The 17,285-nt window shown below is 33.7% G+C and overlaps 1 protein-coding gene across 1 annotated transcript in view; it reads left to right on the top strand.

Moving 5' to 3' along the window:
• LOC129946646 (carbonic anhydrase-related protein 10) overlaps nucleotides 1-16,449 on the top strand; it is a 108,951-nt gene extending 92,502 nt beyond the window's left edge. The window contains exons 5-8 of the mRNA XM_056056898.1: nucleotides 8,140-8,302; nucleotides 14,667-14,821; nucleotides 15,453-15,584; nucleotides 15,690-16,449. Coding sequence (XP_055912873.1) covers nucleotides 8,140-8,302; nucleotides 14,667-14,821; nucleotides 15,453-15,584; nucleotides 15,690-15,779 — 540 coding nt within the window. The 3' untranslated portion in view covers nucleotides 15,780-16,449. The remainder of the gene's footprint in view (nucleotides 1-8,139; nucleotides 8,303-14,666; nucleotides 14,822-15,452; nucleotides 15,585-15,689) is intronic.
• Nucleotides 16,450-17,285: the final 836 nt, after the last annotated feature.

The following is a 17,285-nucleotide window of genomic DNA, read 5'->3' as shown; positions in this document are numbered from 1 at the left end:
TGTGTTAAAACTTTTTGGGTATGGGATTTTGTTTATTTTAACATATTGTAAAACGAACTGTTTTGCTAGCTCATATGTTAAACCGAAATGAAGCTTACAACATTTTTTTAAAATAATCGCAAAGATCCTTTTCTTGAAATGTTGTTCCTTTTCTTGAATTTGTTTGTTGGAATATTTCGTGATGTTTTCTGTATTGATTGACTATCCTTCACGTCTTTTTTTTAATCGGTATACTATTTAAAGTCTTAAATTATCCTGAATACTTATCTTACCTTAAAAATATTCGATATCATCAGGTTTTAAATTATAAAACTTTTAAGTGTTAAAAACAACTAAAAATATTTATTTCAAATAGTTTTGTATGTTCCTCTCAAAAATCGTTTTAGCATAAATGGTTAAATATATAAATTACTATAAATATTCAAATTGAATTTTGACGATAGGAATTTGGAAAGCCATCAGGAATTTTATTGAAAATAAAAATAAAATCATGCATTTATGTAGCCTCTTTTTGTCTTCGCATTTTTAAAAGGGAGTTTTATCTAAGGACCATGAACACCAATTGAAATGGTGTAATTTAATTAACTGTTATTCGACCAAACATTCGACACGTAATTTAAATTTTTAAGACTTAAATTTATGAAATTTCTTTTAAAATTTTAAAATGTCGAAGAATGCTAACATTTGAACTTTAACGAATCTTTGTAAAGGCCAAACGTTTAAAAAAATATTTTTCAACTGATTTCTTTTCATTGAATATTTTGACATTAATAACTCAGAATTTCGAAATCTTCCATTTAAGTGTTACAAAAAATAGCAAACGAACGGAAAATGTATAGTATTTATATTTCAAGAGGTTATTTATTGTAAACTGTAAGAATGAAAATAATTTTAACAGAAACAATGTTTTTCATACGTAAAATTTAGACATTTTCCATTGAATTACAAGGCCTTTGTGTACCATTTTATGTGCCCTCAACCTATAATTTTACCCTTTTAAAAATGTCAGTTTTGAGTTCATACTCTAAGACATATTATGCAATAGTATTTCTGAACTCATTGATTGGCATATTGTGTCTTGTTAGTGATTCCGAAGTATTGTGTTTTAATTATCATAAATTGTTTGTTAAAACTGCCCATTTGTAACAAAGATAATAAAACAATTTAAGTACCCCTCGGCCTTGGGTGAACCTTTTTCCTGATATTCATTTATGAAAATAGAACTTTGATGAAACTAATTTATTTCAATCTACCTTCATCACATAATATCTATACCTTCCCTGTGTGCTCTGTCTCTTCAATTTTGTGTAGACTTTGTAGTTTGGTCAACAGGGTATTGATTTAAGTTTGAAAATACTTGCAGTCTTAAAATAAACTCAATTTAAATCACTTTGGTCAGATGGAACCTATTAAAAACAGTCTCAAAAGTATACTTAAGGAAACTCTATTATAAAACATACAGACAGATGATATAATTATGTAGGTATAGGTAGATACATGCAACAGAGAAAATATTATTATTCTCTGGTAGAACGTAAATATTTAAGTTCACATTTGTCTCTTTGTCTGTGGTTTCCTTAAGGCGATTATGCCTTCAAAAAGCCTTTTCACACAAAAGTGAAAAGTAAATTTATCTTCAAAAACGAAAACATCATTGTTGAAAATTCCTTACCTACATAAAGATACACATTAGGGTGGTTTTATTTGTTTTTTTCCGGTCCAATTGTGGAATTCCCTGAAAATTTTAGCCCTTAAAATTGATGTAATAAACTTTCTTTCGAAATGTCTAGAAATTCAATGTTTTTAAACGACTACTATCTCTCAAACTATAAATCTTAGTGGTATTGTAATAGTAACTTTTTTTTGGAGGAAATTGAATTGTTCTTAACAGTTCTGAAAAATTAAAAATGTATAAAAAGCGTGGTCCGTACTACCATGTTGTTAAGAACTGAGGATAAACTGCAATGAACCCTTTAAAATGCCGTTTAACTCAGAGAAAACACCTTCTCTGGGTGAAATATAAACTAATATTATGAAGCTGGAGAGTTTGTTTGTTTGTTTGTCTGTTTGAACGCTTCTATCTCAGAAACTACTGGTCCGATTGAAGAATTTCTTTCATTTTTATATATTTTTTGGGTAAGGCTGTAGGCTTTTATAACATCACGCTTAGACTATACGAACGGGGGGCCAATAAGGATTTTTTCACTTTGACAGCTTGTTTTTTTTTTTTTAGATTTTGAAAAAAAATTCAACCATGGAACCAAAAAAAAAACAAACATTTCTAAAAAATACCGCGCCCTAATACACACATTCAAAGATTCAAGGAGGAATCCTGGGTGGGATCTGAGTTTTTGGAGAGCAGGTGGTACCGACTGAACATAGTCGTCTTCCAAAAAAGGACAGCAAAATGAAGCCACTTTAAAAGTGTTTTATATATTTAAAGTGTGTCATTCTTGTTTTAAGCACTCTCTATCTTTCCCTTTCCTAACCTTCCTTTTCGGGTTTTTTGAACCAAACAGCTACAAAACAGCTATTAGAACAAAAAATGTGTATTCTAAAACAATAATAATTTGAATGTGGTCTCATGTTGAACAACTTGGTGTTTCTATGTATTCTTTTCACTTCTGTTTCGAGAACATTATGCGAAAAAGAATCAGACCATCATTGAAGAAAAACCAACCCAACACCAACATCTATCCAAAACACAATATCAAGGAAAGATGGATTTAAAAGTTTTTTGAAACTTTTGAGACTTTAAGAGGGCAAATTCATGCTTAATGTTCGTTTCGGCCCAACAAGAAGCTATTTTTAGAAGTCATACTTCAGATGTTCAGATGATGATGATGATGACTATTATACAATAATAATGAGTTTTCCTTCATCCCCCCACCCCCTCGAACTTATATACAATCCAACATACAAAGCTACATCAGCCAGAGAAATTGGTTAATCCCGAAAGGATTTGTTTTGACATTGTTTCAAAGCTACTTTAAAGTTCGTTGTTTTTGATGTTTCCAAAATGAAAAATAAAAAAAAAACAATAACATTATTTGAAAGTTCTTAAATTAATGAGTTTGGCGGAGATTTTGTGTAAAAGGAGCTTATAGCGAGGCGCTGGGTGATTATCGGAAGTTAATCTTAATTCTTAGATGAAATTATAGTGGAAGTTTACAAAATTGCTCATTTCCTGTTACCATGAAATAGGTCGATAAACTAATAAGCTTATAAGAAATGGAAATTAATATTTTAAGGGAACTGAATACAATTTGAGGCAGAGCAAATTAGTTTAAGTTGTTCAAAACCGTTAAAATACATAAATTACAAGTCAATAGGCTATATCAAAACTGTTCCAACATATTAGACATTTTTTGAACTGACAAATATTAGAAAACTATTTTTACGACAACGAAGGTGTTAGGCAAAAATATTTAAACAAAAACTTGCGAAAAAAGAAGCAATATGAAAGATTGGAAATTCTAAGAAATTAAATATAAATAATTGGATTAAACAATCAATCTCAAGTTTCTAATCAGACTTAAAACTGTGTGGATTTGAAAATTCGGTGGCACAGCAGTAAGTTGAGGACCAAAGCCTAGTAGGACCTTCAGTTTTGAGCTAAATCCAAACGGCTAACTTGAGAAAGTAATTTTCATAACAAGAGTGTTACTTTTGGAAGATTTGTCGATTCCTTGCAAAAGGCAGTACCCTGAAAAATGCTGTGGATTTATACGGCACAAGCAGAGATTGACCCACAGACATCTGGCATGGCAGTCCTACGTATTAACCATCACACCACTGTTACTACTATGTCGATTATGAACTTTGAAAAAGTGCGACCCTTAAATCTGCCTATTTGTCAGTATTTTGAAATACAAACTTTGGACGTCAAATATTCTTTCTGCAAGCTAGGTTAGGTTGAGTTGGAGTGGCTGTGCAGATGTCATTGGCTCACCTAGACCTCAAGGGTCCATTGTGATAACACTAATGAGGTTACTCATGGGAGAGTAATGAACTTAAATAAACCATTTTGTACTTTTAATGAAGTTAGAGAGACATTTTGTGTCAATCGTTGCCAGTTCACTGGTATTATCGAAGAAGGGATTACCGAGAAAGTTATTCCTTCTAATGGAGAGTGCTATACATGTACATAGAAGGTGTTGGACTGTTTCATCTTCCTCCTCGTCCATGCAGCTTCTACAGAAGTCATTTGTGTAGACCCCTAGCCCCAGAGCATGTCTTTCTATGAGCCAGTGTCCTGTTATTACTCTAATTGTAGAGCTTATACTTTGTCTGCACAGGGATATCAAGCCTTTTGACCGTTTTATGTCTATGCTTGGCCATATTTCCTTGATTGCTAGGCAGGTGGTACTCTGTGACCATCTAGCATTTGTTGATTCTAGAGCATATTGTTTGAGAAGATATTTGCATGTAATAAGTGGTGTTCCTGTGTCATGTTTTTGTCTAACATTAGGCAGAAGTGTTCCGTTTTGGCGATCTCATCGGCTTTGCAATTTCCCGGAATGTCTCTGGTGCCCGGCACCAAATGAATATTAAACTGTTCCGTCATCTCATTCAGGTATGATCGACAATCGTGGACTGTTTGAGAGTTTGTTGAGGCAGAGCGGCTTGGCCATCCGAGAAGATTCGTATATCCTTGCAAAATATAACGTTTTCTTTGAGGAAGGATAGTGCCTCTTTAATCGCCATTACTTCTGCCTGGAATACACTACATTGATTGGGAAGTCTATAGGATAGACTGAGATTCAGATGTTTCGAATAGATACCACTTCCAACTCCGTAATCGGTCTTGAACCGTCTGTATAGAAGTGTACCGCATCGTCTTCCAAGGGTCTCTCTTCTTCCCAGAAGGATCTTGAAGGGATGGACACATGGAAGCTTTTACCGAATACCATTTTTGGAGTGGTATAGTCTAAGCCATCTGGGATAGATCTGAAATTGTCTAGAATAGTAGTATGTCCAGTATTGCTACTGTTCCATTGAGAGGTGGCTCTAAGCCTCACACATGAGTTTGCTGCCACCATTTTGGAGAAGATGTCAAGAGGTGTTAGGTTTAAAAGCACTTCCAGTGCTGCGGTTGGTGTTGAGCGAAGAGCTCACATACCTGCTGACCGCTGAACTTTGAGGAGCTTATATAGATTTACCATCTTGTCCAGTGCGGTCCACCATACGAAAACTCCATAAATGAGTATCGGTCTGATGTGCGTTATTTTTGTGGAGAAGCCCCATTTTGATCCTATGGCCTTTTTACAAGTAAAAAGCGCTACAGTAGCCTTTTTGACTCTTTCATCAATATTTGACTTCCAATTTAGTTTTTTGTCTAAAATTAGGCCTAAATATTTGCCTTGGTCGGAGAACCTTAATGGTATTCCTTTAATCTTGGGTGGGCTAATCTGAGGAATGTTATAGCTTCTCGAAAAGAGTATTAGTTCTGTTTTATGTGGATTAACGTCCAAGGCCATATTGCTTAGCCCATTTTGTTAGCCTATTTAAGGCAATTTGTAGGAGTTCCGAGAAAACTTGGGGGTATTTCCCAGATACAGATAATGCAACGTCGTCAGCATAGGCAATCACCCTTAAACCCTCTGCTTTCAATGATGTTAGTAGATCGTTTACTACCATGTTCCATAAAAGAGGGGAAAGGACCCCAACTTGGTTGGTGCATCGATTCACCGATCTGGTGGTAGTAAAACTTCTAATACGAAAAGTTATGGTTCTGCTTTTGAGCATGAGACCTCTAAGTCAGATCAACCTCCACCACTGTTTTATCGGCGTTTTCATCGTCTGAGGAGGAATGAAGAAGGTCATCCTCACTTAGAGTGGTGCCTAAGGTGGCGTCTTCAGTATCCATGTCGGAATTGCTGTCGACTATAGGTTTAGCCTCCACGTCGGATGGCTTGTTTGGGGCTGTGGAGGTCGATGGTTCCACTTGTGGTGTTGCATTGACTTCCATTATTGGTGGTAGTGAAACTTTTCCCTACACTGAAGGGGCGGTTTTGCCGCCCTTGGGACAGCCGAGCGTCACAGCTGTTCCAGTGACGGGTAATTCCTTCAAGTTAAGGTTACGGCTAGTAGAGGGAGAAAGACTTCCGCTACTAGTGGCAACCACAATGTTGACTACCCGTTCACACCCCTGAGTTGTCTCGACAGCTTTTTCAGGAGATGTGAACGCATTGACAGCCATGGCGCGATTTTTTTGTTTAACTATTTTCGGCATATTTTCGGCTATTTTCGGGTAGTACCCGTGGCATGATGGTTAGTGCGTTGGACTGTCATGCAAGGGGTCTTGGGTTCAATCCCTGCCTGTGCCACCTTAATTTAAAAAATTAATTTTCGCGGGTACTGCCTCTTGCGAGGAATTGACAATTCCTTCAAGAGTAATTCTTGTCATGAAAAAGTGCTTTCTCAAATTAGCCTTTCGGATTCGGCCTTAAATTGTAGGTCCCTTCCATTCCTGACAACAGTACTCGCACACAGGAATGGTTGAGAGTTGTAAGTCACTAGGCCCTGGTTCACAACGGACTGTTGCGCCACCCCATTTGATTTTTTTTTGATTTTGATTTTCGGCGACCCAACTCAACCTTAACTAATCACCATCCTGCCAAAAACGTACAGGACTACTGTGGTGATCATTGCCCGCCTGGCACCCACTTGGAGGGTTTGAATGAGGATTTTGCCAGGCTTCTGTGAGCTAAGAGATTACATTTTTAGTAAAATGTCCTGACAAATTTCGGGTAAAAGTTTTTTGATAGATTGGTTGCGTCGTCGTAGGGTATAAAACTTCTCCACAAAAATTGTATTTTGCGCTTCAAATCTCGACCACAAAACCACCAAATTTTTAAAATCGCCAAAGCTTTGAGCACATTTTTGATTTTCGTCAGATTAATGAAATTTTAAAATTTTTTCAAGCATTCATTTTCGACATTCAAATAAAACGAATCTTCTCTTTCTCACCCATGGTGGCAAAGTCGAAAACTTAGAATACCACAAAAATGTTAAGCTTCAACTACGAAACAAAAAAGGGGATAGGGATGCGACCCACACTTCCCATCCCATCTGTCGATTTCTCAACAAGCTTAAAAAGTTGTAGGTTTTTGTGTTTTCTTAACAAAAGTTGGCAGTTAAATTATTCTTAAAAAATTACTAACAATATTTTGTATATAATGAAATAACTTGATTTCAAAATCTATTTCTGTTAACGAGATTTTTATTCGAAAACGAATTTTTACCAAAGTTAAAAGCATTTCTTAAGAGCTTTTATTTCTTGTTAAATTAATTTGAAGTCAATGCAATCACTTGATATCGAGAACCGAACATCAATTTTTACAAAATTTGTGTATTATTTTTGAAAAAAAATGTTCTATGAGATAAAATTATTAAATAAAATTTAAAGCCAGTATTTAAAATTTTTGAAAAGATATTTGAGTAGAAATTTAATTTTTACCAAGTTTTAGTTTTGTTTTTTTTTTTTAGGTTTTTATTTTTTGTAAAAAAACTGTCAATTTGATTTTTCTCAAAATTTTGCCAGATTTTAAAACCGTTATTTTCCGATGGTTCGTGAGATATTTAGGGTTAACCAAAATCTTTCACCTTTTTTTAAATAGCTATGGTAAAAAACCCAAACACCCAATTTGTTGTGAGAGACTTTTCTGAATCTTTCTGCATTATTATCTGTATAACAAAATTTATTTGAAGTCGATATCTCAACTGGTTCTTAAGCTATGGACGACGAAAAAAACTTCCCGTACTTACGGACTTACGAACGTTCGTACCTACACATGCACGCTCAGACATCTTTCTAAAAATCTTTTATATCGACTATAGGGTCCTTAAAACGTCGATAAATGTCAAAATGTTCAATTCGACAAATCCGACCGATTATAAACTAACCATGGGAAGTTAAAAATGCAGAACCCTATTTAATTGAATACAAAATCATCAAGCATTCTATTTTTATTATTTTATGCAACTAAATAAGTTTGAAGAAAAAACCTTACAAATATTTATTTTAACGGTTCCTGAATCTGTTACACCTTAAAAACTAAAAGTATTATCCTTATGTTTAATATAAAAGTTTACAAAGACCTCAATTTTATAAAATTACTATACTTCTAATTTCAGATACAAATCTATGGATTTAACAAAGAACTATATCACAATATGTCCGAGGCACAACATAAATCCCAAGGTATTGTTGGCCTGTCGCTGATGGTGCAAATAGGCGAAACTCCTAATCCAGAGCTTAGAATTATAACAAGTACTTTTAACAAGGTGCTATTTAGAGGTAAGTTGTTTTTTTTTTTCTGAGGTTCATGTTATCCTTTATTTCCATCTTGATGTTCCTTTATTCTATGTAATGTAGGTAGAAACTTTTAGGCTAGAACCTAATTTTTATATAGATACAATTTTCTTTCGTATCATGTCCTTTTTATTCAAATTTTTTTTTAGGACGAATAACTAAAGGTAGGTTCATATTTTTTGGTTTTCTTTAGTTCTTCCTTTTCGGCCTGCTGTTACATTAAATTATACTGTACTATACCCCACTTAAACCTATTTCGACGTTTACTATTTTTTGAGATGAACTTATTTTTATCAAGCATTTACCTTATAGTTATTATGTAAAGCTGATTGTGCAATAGGTATCAGAGGAGGCTATAGGAGTTACTTTTGCTATGGAAGAGATTTAAAGTTGTAAGGAACAAAAAAAAGGGAAGGTATGGAATCTCTAATTTAGGTAACAGCAGTATTAGATGGCTTCACCACACGTTCCTCCAGACAGAGTGTGTGTACTGTGTATATATCCGCTGTGCTATTACGAAAACTACAAAATGTTCTTTCTTTTTTTTCTGATCCTTTGAATTCGCTTCAGATACAAAAATGTGGGGTTGTCTTTTTTTAAGTTTTTTGAAACACCTTTGCTAAGGAATATGAAGTTCGAAAAGGAAGTTTTGCAAGTGTCTGACGCTTAACCGGAAGGAGAGAGAATCTACTGCTGGAGGTGGTGGTGGTGGTCTTGGTGGTCTTGGTGGTGGCGGTATAGTTGCAAAGTAAGGTGGTTCATGATGGAAGAAAGCCAATCATAAAAAGAGTTACAAAAAGAAAAACTGTTTCTGTGTTTTGTTGATTTTTCTTTTTTCTTTTTTTTTTCTTCAAGTATTCCTGTGGTTTTTTCTGCTCATATAATGAAGCCTTGAAATCAACCTTCTCTGATGTAGCTTGTCGAGAAGAACGAACTTACAGTTGGCTTTTTATTTTTATTTTATATTTTTTTGTTTTCGAATTTATTGTGAGTTGTGATGCTGTTGGAGATTCGTGTTTTTAGAAAACATATAAACAATAAACATAGATAATATTGAACGCTTGATGAGATAGAAATGTTTGTTTAAACACTAAAACAATGAACCGAAAGTGTTTGGTTATTTTCTGTGAAAAAGGAAAGAAGGTTGGTGTATATTTTTTTAAATTGTTCGTATTAAACTCAACCAAGCAACACTTTGAAATCTGCTTGAATCTTATTTTATTAAATGATTCATGACTTTTTAATTTTGCCGCTAATTGAATACTTATTAGTTATGAGAAATTAAATATTGTCGTGCCATGTGATTTGTGTTTTTGCCTTTAATTTCATGTGAAACTAGGAAAAATATCCAAATAACAAAGAAAACATGACACACTATACAATATTTTCTCATAGTTAATTGAGCAAGCAAGTTATTTATAGAAATAAACTATTTAATATTATGTACGTATACAAACAGCAAAACACAATTAAATTAAAATTAATCAACAACACATTATCCACCTAACCACTTTTTGTGGGATGTTAGCTTGCTAATTTTCCGCTAATAAGGAAACATGATTTCAGAAAAGTACCTAACCAAAGTCGTTAACCAAGAAGAGATTTATAAATTCATGGCAGGAATTCCACCACCCATAAGTTTCTTTATTATTTCAAAAATTTTAATCAGAAATTAAAGTTTGTTTGAGTTGTTTTTTTTTGAAAAGTTAATATTTTGTCATATATGATCGATCTTAAAATAACACCCAAAATTCTTGAATTAATTTGAAAAAGTAATTATCACACTTTTAAGGAAGATAGTAAAAGTTTGTTTTCAATTTTTCAAATGAAATTTGAAATTTTATCAGTTCAACAACTGCGATCCGGTCCTCATTTAACGAGTCTCTCTCTTCAAAGAACTTTTCACTTCTTTCATTTCATTTTCCGCAACAGCTTCTGATTTTGTGCCATCTACGCTGAATTTCGATGAGGGAAATGTGTACAGCTTGTTCGGTATTTCCGATTATATTTATTTCGTCAACATAAGCCTCTATTTGGCTGGACCTGTTCTTATGAGCCTTTTTTGAACCTTTTCGCAGACTTTTTCTCCTCTTCTTTGCTGATTGCCGGTAGAATATGCAGTGCTAGAGCCTCCACTTTTTTAGTAAGTAATTCATTAAAGTACACTTCACATCACTGCGGTATAGCTGCAAGATCGCTAATCAGATTTTTCACCGCGTCCTTGCAATGTGTGCTGTGTGATTCATGATGTCATTGGTAGAACTTCGGCGTTCACAGATCCCAAACTGATTTTATTGTCAATCATTCCGTTTTTTTGTCTTTCCATCATCAAGTTCTAGGAGTTTGGTTATGAGTAACTCCGTCAAGTAGTACCCAGGTGGCTTTGGTACATATGTATCTTTGCAACTTACAGCGACCACATTTTTAGATGCTGCCAATTCTAGGACTCGAAGTACAGTACCGTTAGTATTCTCCATGAAATCTATAGCTGAATGCGTAGCGTAGTGCTTGAATACCGGCTTCACCGATCTATTTTTGTTTCGCATTCGTATCATTAAGGAAGACTTCGACATCATACTGGGAAAGCATTGAGAGCCCTTTCGAAGTTTGTTTCTTCCTTTTCTCATGGCACTATTCCATAGGTCCGTGAAAGTTGATGAGGCTGATTCCTTGAAAAATGATAGACGACATCACTTATTCGTCGACTAGGAGGCCTAAGCCAAGCTAATGTTTTAGAACAGCAGCAGCAACACCTTGTGCATCTTATTTCTTGTAGAGCTGTTATATCAGAATTGTATTTTGTTAGGTTAACGGCTAGCAGCTTTTTAAAACTCGAGCTTTATAGAGCGATCTTACGTTCGATGAGAAATTAATTCTTAATTCGTTATGACGGTTGTCGTCGTCCTTTTCCGAAGTTAGTTGTCCGTCTCGCGATGCGAACGATTCTGGTCACTCTTTTACAAGTTCCAAGTTGTATTGATTGTTGTTTTTTGTTTTTAAGATGAAAAAGTTTGAAGCCAATATATGTATATTTATTTGTTCTCAAGGTTTTTAGCCGCAAACCAATTTATCATACCATTTGCTAGGACTATTGAATCATACTAAAATGTTTACCAAATATTGATAAAATTCAATTAATCTGGAGAAAAAGCCAGTCGTAAAATATTGGAGATGATAGCATTAAGAACAACTTTTGGCTTTTATTATTTATAATTCAAAATTAAATGTAATTAAAGCGTATAAACCCTTTTAAAATCATGAATTTTGACTCTCAAAAATTAAAGACTAGAGATATGTCAAAAGTAGGTAACGGCCTCTTTTTTCTCAAATTCATTTTTATTTCTTCAATTTTAAACCTATCTTAAAGCTAGACAAAAATTCATAGAACTAGCCAAGTTAAAAATAACTTACAACTAACTTACTGGGCCCATACGGACACTCTAATTTAAATTTAAACAATAATACTTAGTGGTAATGCCTTTCCGCGCTGTATTGAACTTCAACTCCATTTTATTTATTTTGTATTCATTAGAAAATTTAGAAAAAACGAATATCGATATCCTTTTTCATTTTTTCTTATAAACTACTTAAAATAAGGTCCTTAATATAAGGTCCTTAAAAGAAGGCAACGGCCTAGTCACTGATAAAGCTTCATTTCCTTACGTTGCAACACACCCTTATAACTACAATAAGATGCGTTTGGCCTCGTTTCACCAACGCCCTAGCGAGAGAACTTCGTTCGAGTGACTTAGCCCCACCAAACAACACAAACCTGACACATACAGAGCATGTCCAACATTTACAACAGATGGACGAAACAATAAAACGAACGATGGAACGGACAATACCAAAATACAAAGAACGGAACAGAAACACGACAATTAATGCACTGCGAAGGCACAAGAGTGGCTTACTGACAAAACTCAAAAACTTGTACAGACGACTTACAGACCCACATGACTTAGAGGTTAGGACACTGAAGTCGTCAATAAAAATGTCAATGTGTTGATTAAGGAGAACTACAGGTTATCAATTAACAAGTATTAGGACCGCAAGATCCGGACAGTTAATTCGAGTGACCCTAGTATGTTCCCGAAAATCAACAAGATATTCCGGAAAAAGAACGACAATGACCTTCCGAGTCTGAAACTCCAAAGAACCGAACAAAACAGAGACGTTCTCATGACAGCGCAAATAGATCCAGAAGAAGCCATCTTTGATGATGACTTTTACATAATTGAATATCCGAAGGAAAAAGTGGAGGCGGTGGGAGATGCTTTCCAGCAAGTGTACAAGGTGAATGTTAGCATTCGCCCCAACCACGACCTGGAAAATAGAGCCCTACCTTATCATTTTTACCTCCGTAATGATACCACACAATGGTGATCTGAGAACAGAGCCCTACCTTATCACTTTTACCTCCGTAATGATACCACACAATGGTGATCTGAGAACCGCGGTTTCACCCCGTTCAATGACGACTTCTTGGCAAATGCCATAATCGCCGAGCAAACGGTACCAAGTCCCTTGTTAGTGATGAAGGTTGAGCTTCAGCTCATCTTCAATTCATTAAAAAACAAAAAGTCAGCAGATGTCGATGGTATATCCAACGTTGTACTAAGACATTTAACGATGGATGAAATTGACATTTACACCACACTCTTTAATAATGCACTGAATAATGCATATTATTCAGTACATTGGAAGACCGCTGTGGTTCATCCCCTCCCGAAAAAGGGAAAGAACAACTCCAACCGTCAAATCTTCGTTCGATAAGTCTTCGTCCAAGCATCAGCAAATTTTTCGAAAAAATCATTAATAGGGCTCTGACTAAGTGTGCTGCGGACAACAAAATAATTCCGGATAAACAGTTCGGGTTCAAGGCGGGTCATGACACAATTCATGCTGTGTCTAAACTCGTTTCTGATATCCAATGGAATAAATCAAAACAACAAGTCACAGGTGCTGTTCTGGTTGATTAGGAAAAGACTTTTGACACCGTATGGTTAGAGGGTGTTTACCTAAAACTGAGCAGGCTGGGCATAAGCAAGCCATTGTTGTGTATACTTTATGATATGCTTAACGGTAGAAAGTTTGTTGTCAAAAGTGACAATGCAACTTCGTAAAAAAAAATGGTCTTCGACAGACATATAAATGCTGCTCTGACCAGGGCCAGAAAAGCTTTCGCTCTGACGAAACGGCAGTCGGCTTGAAGGTAATTTGCTACATGGCCCTTATACGGACGATGATTGTTTATGGTGGTCTTGTGTGGTTCAACGTTGCCCCTTCCCAGATGGAGAAGTTTCGGTTGTTTGAGCGGCAGTGTTTACGACGATGTACCGGCGTATATCGAACAGACGCATCTTCTTATGTGCATTACTGTTCCAATTACTATAAAACTCGTTCGAGGTCACATTTTAAGAGCTATGTCTTTGACCAACAATTTAATTTTGGAGGCGATCTATCCGAACGACGGGTATTTTGAAAGTGCACGCTTGAGCGGCTTCATTCCACCAGAGGCATTCCTCTTTTTAGATAGATGCGGTCTGATACAGGATACATTTGCAGTTCCGCTAATCTTCCACGTAAGACGACGAACCGTGGATAGGCTACTCCTGTAAAATCGGGACGTCATGGCACAAGGCGGAGCAGTGCTCCCTCGGTTCAGTAGGGCTGTGTCCGAACGGGACCGAACTGATAGTGTGAAGCAGGAAAACCAGTTTTGGTGGCTTCAATCGGCAACTTGATAGTGGGTAGTCGGGATGGGGTCTTAAGCCTTGGCCGGCTTACATACTTGTTTTATAGTTTTAGGGTTTAGTTTAGAGTAGAATGGGCATGGTGCCACAAAAAAAAATACAAAAAAAAAAATAATACAAAAATTTTAAAAAAAACCTGAAATATATAAAAAAAAACATACAAAAAAAAGACAACAAAATATGAAAAGCTAAAAATGTTAGATAGGTATTTAGATTTGCTGCTGTGGTTGTTCTAGTTTAAGGTAGTTTATAGGTAGAATAGGTTGTTTAAGTTACATTTAAGTTTTATATTAAGAGCTATGGTTAGTAGAAAGATGGGTGGCCGTCTCGAAACCTACCGTGTGCTGTTGTCATGTGTTTCTTTCTGTCGGTTGTTCTTTGTCTTCTGTCTTGTGTTCTTATCACCTTACATAGTCTAGTCGCTCAAGGTGTTGTGTTATCTACTCTATACATTTATGTGCTGAGTAGTGTGTAATGTAATGTAGATATGTCAAAATGTTTAATTCTACGAATCAGATAGATCATAACAACTTCCTATTTAAATTTTATTTTAATATAGGTTTTCTAAAATAAATTATATATTATTTTTCTAGGATTTTCAACACCAATTAGACACATTTCAATACGCTCTCTGCTGCCAAATACAGACCATTTCATAACTTATGAAGGATCAACTACACATCCTGGCTGCTGGGAGAGCACAGTGTGGATTATTGTCAATAAGCCAATTTATATAACAAAACAAGAGGTAATAAGCCAGATAAACGGTGAAAACATTTAGGAAAAAATCATTTAAAAATTAAATCCTAGACACGAAATACCAGACATTTGTTTTTTGTGAAGAACTTACATTTGTTGGCAAGGCCCAAAAATAACGCGAAAGTAGAACTTTTTTAATTTAATACCGAATTCCAGACGTTTCTTCGAACTTCAAAAATGTATGTTTTTTATCTGAGAAATTCGTTTTTATTATGGTCCTCATTTTTCCAATTTCAAATTTTAGAAACTTGTTCAATATTTTTCGATTCGTCCTACAATTTCTTAAATTTTTGTTTAAATTAAAAAAAAATATTGTGGAAATTACCAAAATTCGAAGAAAAAAATACAAATCAAATCATAAAAATAACAAAACCCGAATTGAAGTTTTTGGGATGTAATATTTTCTTAAATTTTGAGCAAAAACTTATAAAATTTGATATTAAAAAAATGTTTTGGGGTTAATACATAATTTTTTAAATATTTTACAAAAATAAATACGAGTTATAAACAATTTTTAATCGTTCAGAAATTTAAAATTCAACGCATTCTAATAAATATTCATAACAATGCATTAAGAACATGACAAAATATTGTAATATTTTATTTTACCTATTTTCCAGTTGTATCAGCTTAGGCGGCTTATGCAAGGATCTGAAAATACCCCAAAAGCCCCATTAGGCAATAATGCGCGGCCTGTGCAGGGGTTACACCATAGAACAATAAGAACTAATATAGATTTTAAGAAATCAAAGGTAAGTTAAAAAAATGTAAAACAAAATTCTAAAATATGTATTAGTTTAAAATTATAATTTGTGAGTAAAATGTTTAAATTATTCATTATTTTATTTATTTAAAAGCAAAACCAAAACTCATGCCCATCAATGTACAAGGACATGTACTACCGGGCGAATCGATGGTCGCCAGATAGTGGACTGATGATTCGTTGACCCAGCGCTTTATACGATTACAATTTTGGCTCATTTCTGAGTGCAATTAATCTGTAAATCCTTAAAAATAAATCCTTATATATAAATATTAAAACTAAAAAATAATTCAATTAAGTTAAATTAAGGTTATTTAATATTTTGAATTCCATTATTATTATATTATTAAGGAAAAATAACAATAATTATAAACCCTATGTGTATGTGTAAACTATTAGATATTTTGTTATATAATAAAAATTAAAACAAAATAAGTATACAAATATAGGTAAAAATATGATACAAAAATAAATTATAAAATTAAGCCGTTAACTGGAGGGTGGACAATAACTACACTATACAAAATAATTTATAGTAATAAATATATATAAATATTAAAAATTAGAAAGAAAAACCAAAACTCACAATATTGCATAACCGTAACAGTATACCTAACTTATTATAATCTGAATATAGTTGCTACTGCTAAAAAATAATAAACAAAACAAATAAATCACACAAAACATACAACAAAATGCTATACAAACAATAAAATAAAAAATGAAAATATATTATGGTGAAAGTAACTTCCTAAGAAAAAACAAAAGACAGATGATAAAATAAACTGCAAAACAAGAAATATAAATTATATATTTATAAATACAAGCAAATTAAATCCATTAAGAAAACAAGATTTAACAGCATAAGAATTATAAAAGTGTAAAACATAAAATTATTTAATTTTAAGTTAAACAATTAAAACAATTATTTTAATAAAAGTTACTGCAAAGTTAACTAAATTAAAATTGTTAGAATTAAGCATTTTGGATTGGAAAAAAAAACTAAATAATACAAAAACTAATGTATAAAGAAAATAGATTATAAATTATAAATAGAAGATATAAACAAAAAACAAAAATAAAATAATTTTACTACAATATATGGTGAAACGAAGTAGTATTAATATATATCGCTTATAAAAAATAGTAATTGTATAATTTTTAGCTATTTTTTGCAAATGGTGATCTGTAAATAGATTTTTTTTATTATATTTAATAATATTTTTATAAGATTTAAATTAATTTTTCAGTGTCTTGCCAACATTTAAATTTGTTGTGTTTTTTTAGCTGTTAATAAAATCAACTGATATTCAAAATTTGAACAGGTTAATATTTTCCTTAAATTATCAATATTTCATTTAATACAAGAAATTTGAATGAAATAGAAAAAACTTAAGTTTGATATTAACATAATTTTTCTTTTGGCCTGGTAACTCTAGAAACCTAGTTAGTTCTTGTTATTTTTATAGAGTAAAGTTTATTTTTTTGTTATGCCGCTAAAACTGTTAAGGGAATAGTCTACGAGCCTATGCTATTTTCAGGCCTTCGATATTTTATAAAAGCTGAAATCTTCACAGGGCCTTACTTACTTCGTTTCTGAGACCTGTTAAGTCCGTTTGAGGACACTTAAAGGGGTCGCTTATTTCTCGTTGCCCTATGCTGGGCCATGTGCTTCTCGGTCATTCAGCTC

Source organism: Eupeodes corollae, chromosome 2, assembly GCF_945859685.1.
Source record: "Eupeodes corollae chromosome 2, idEupCoro1.1, whole genome shotgun sequence".
Lineage (NCBI taxonomy): Eukaryota > Metazoa > Arthropoda > Insecta > Diptera > Syrphidae > Eupeodes > Eupeodes corollae.
The sequence above is the reverse complement of the archived record's forward strand: the minus strand, read 5'-3'. Positions and strand labels throughout refer to the sequence as shown.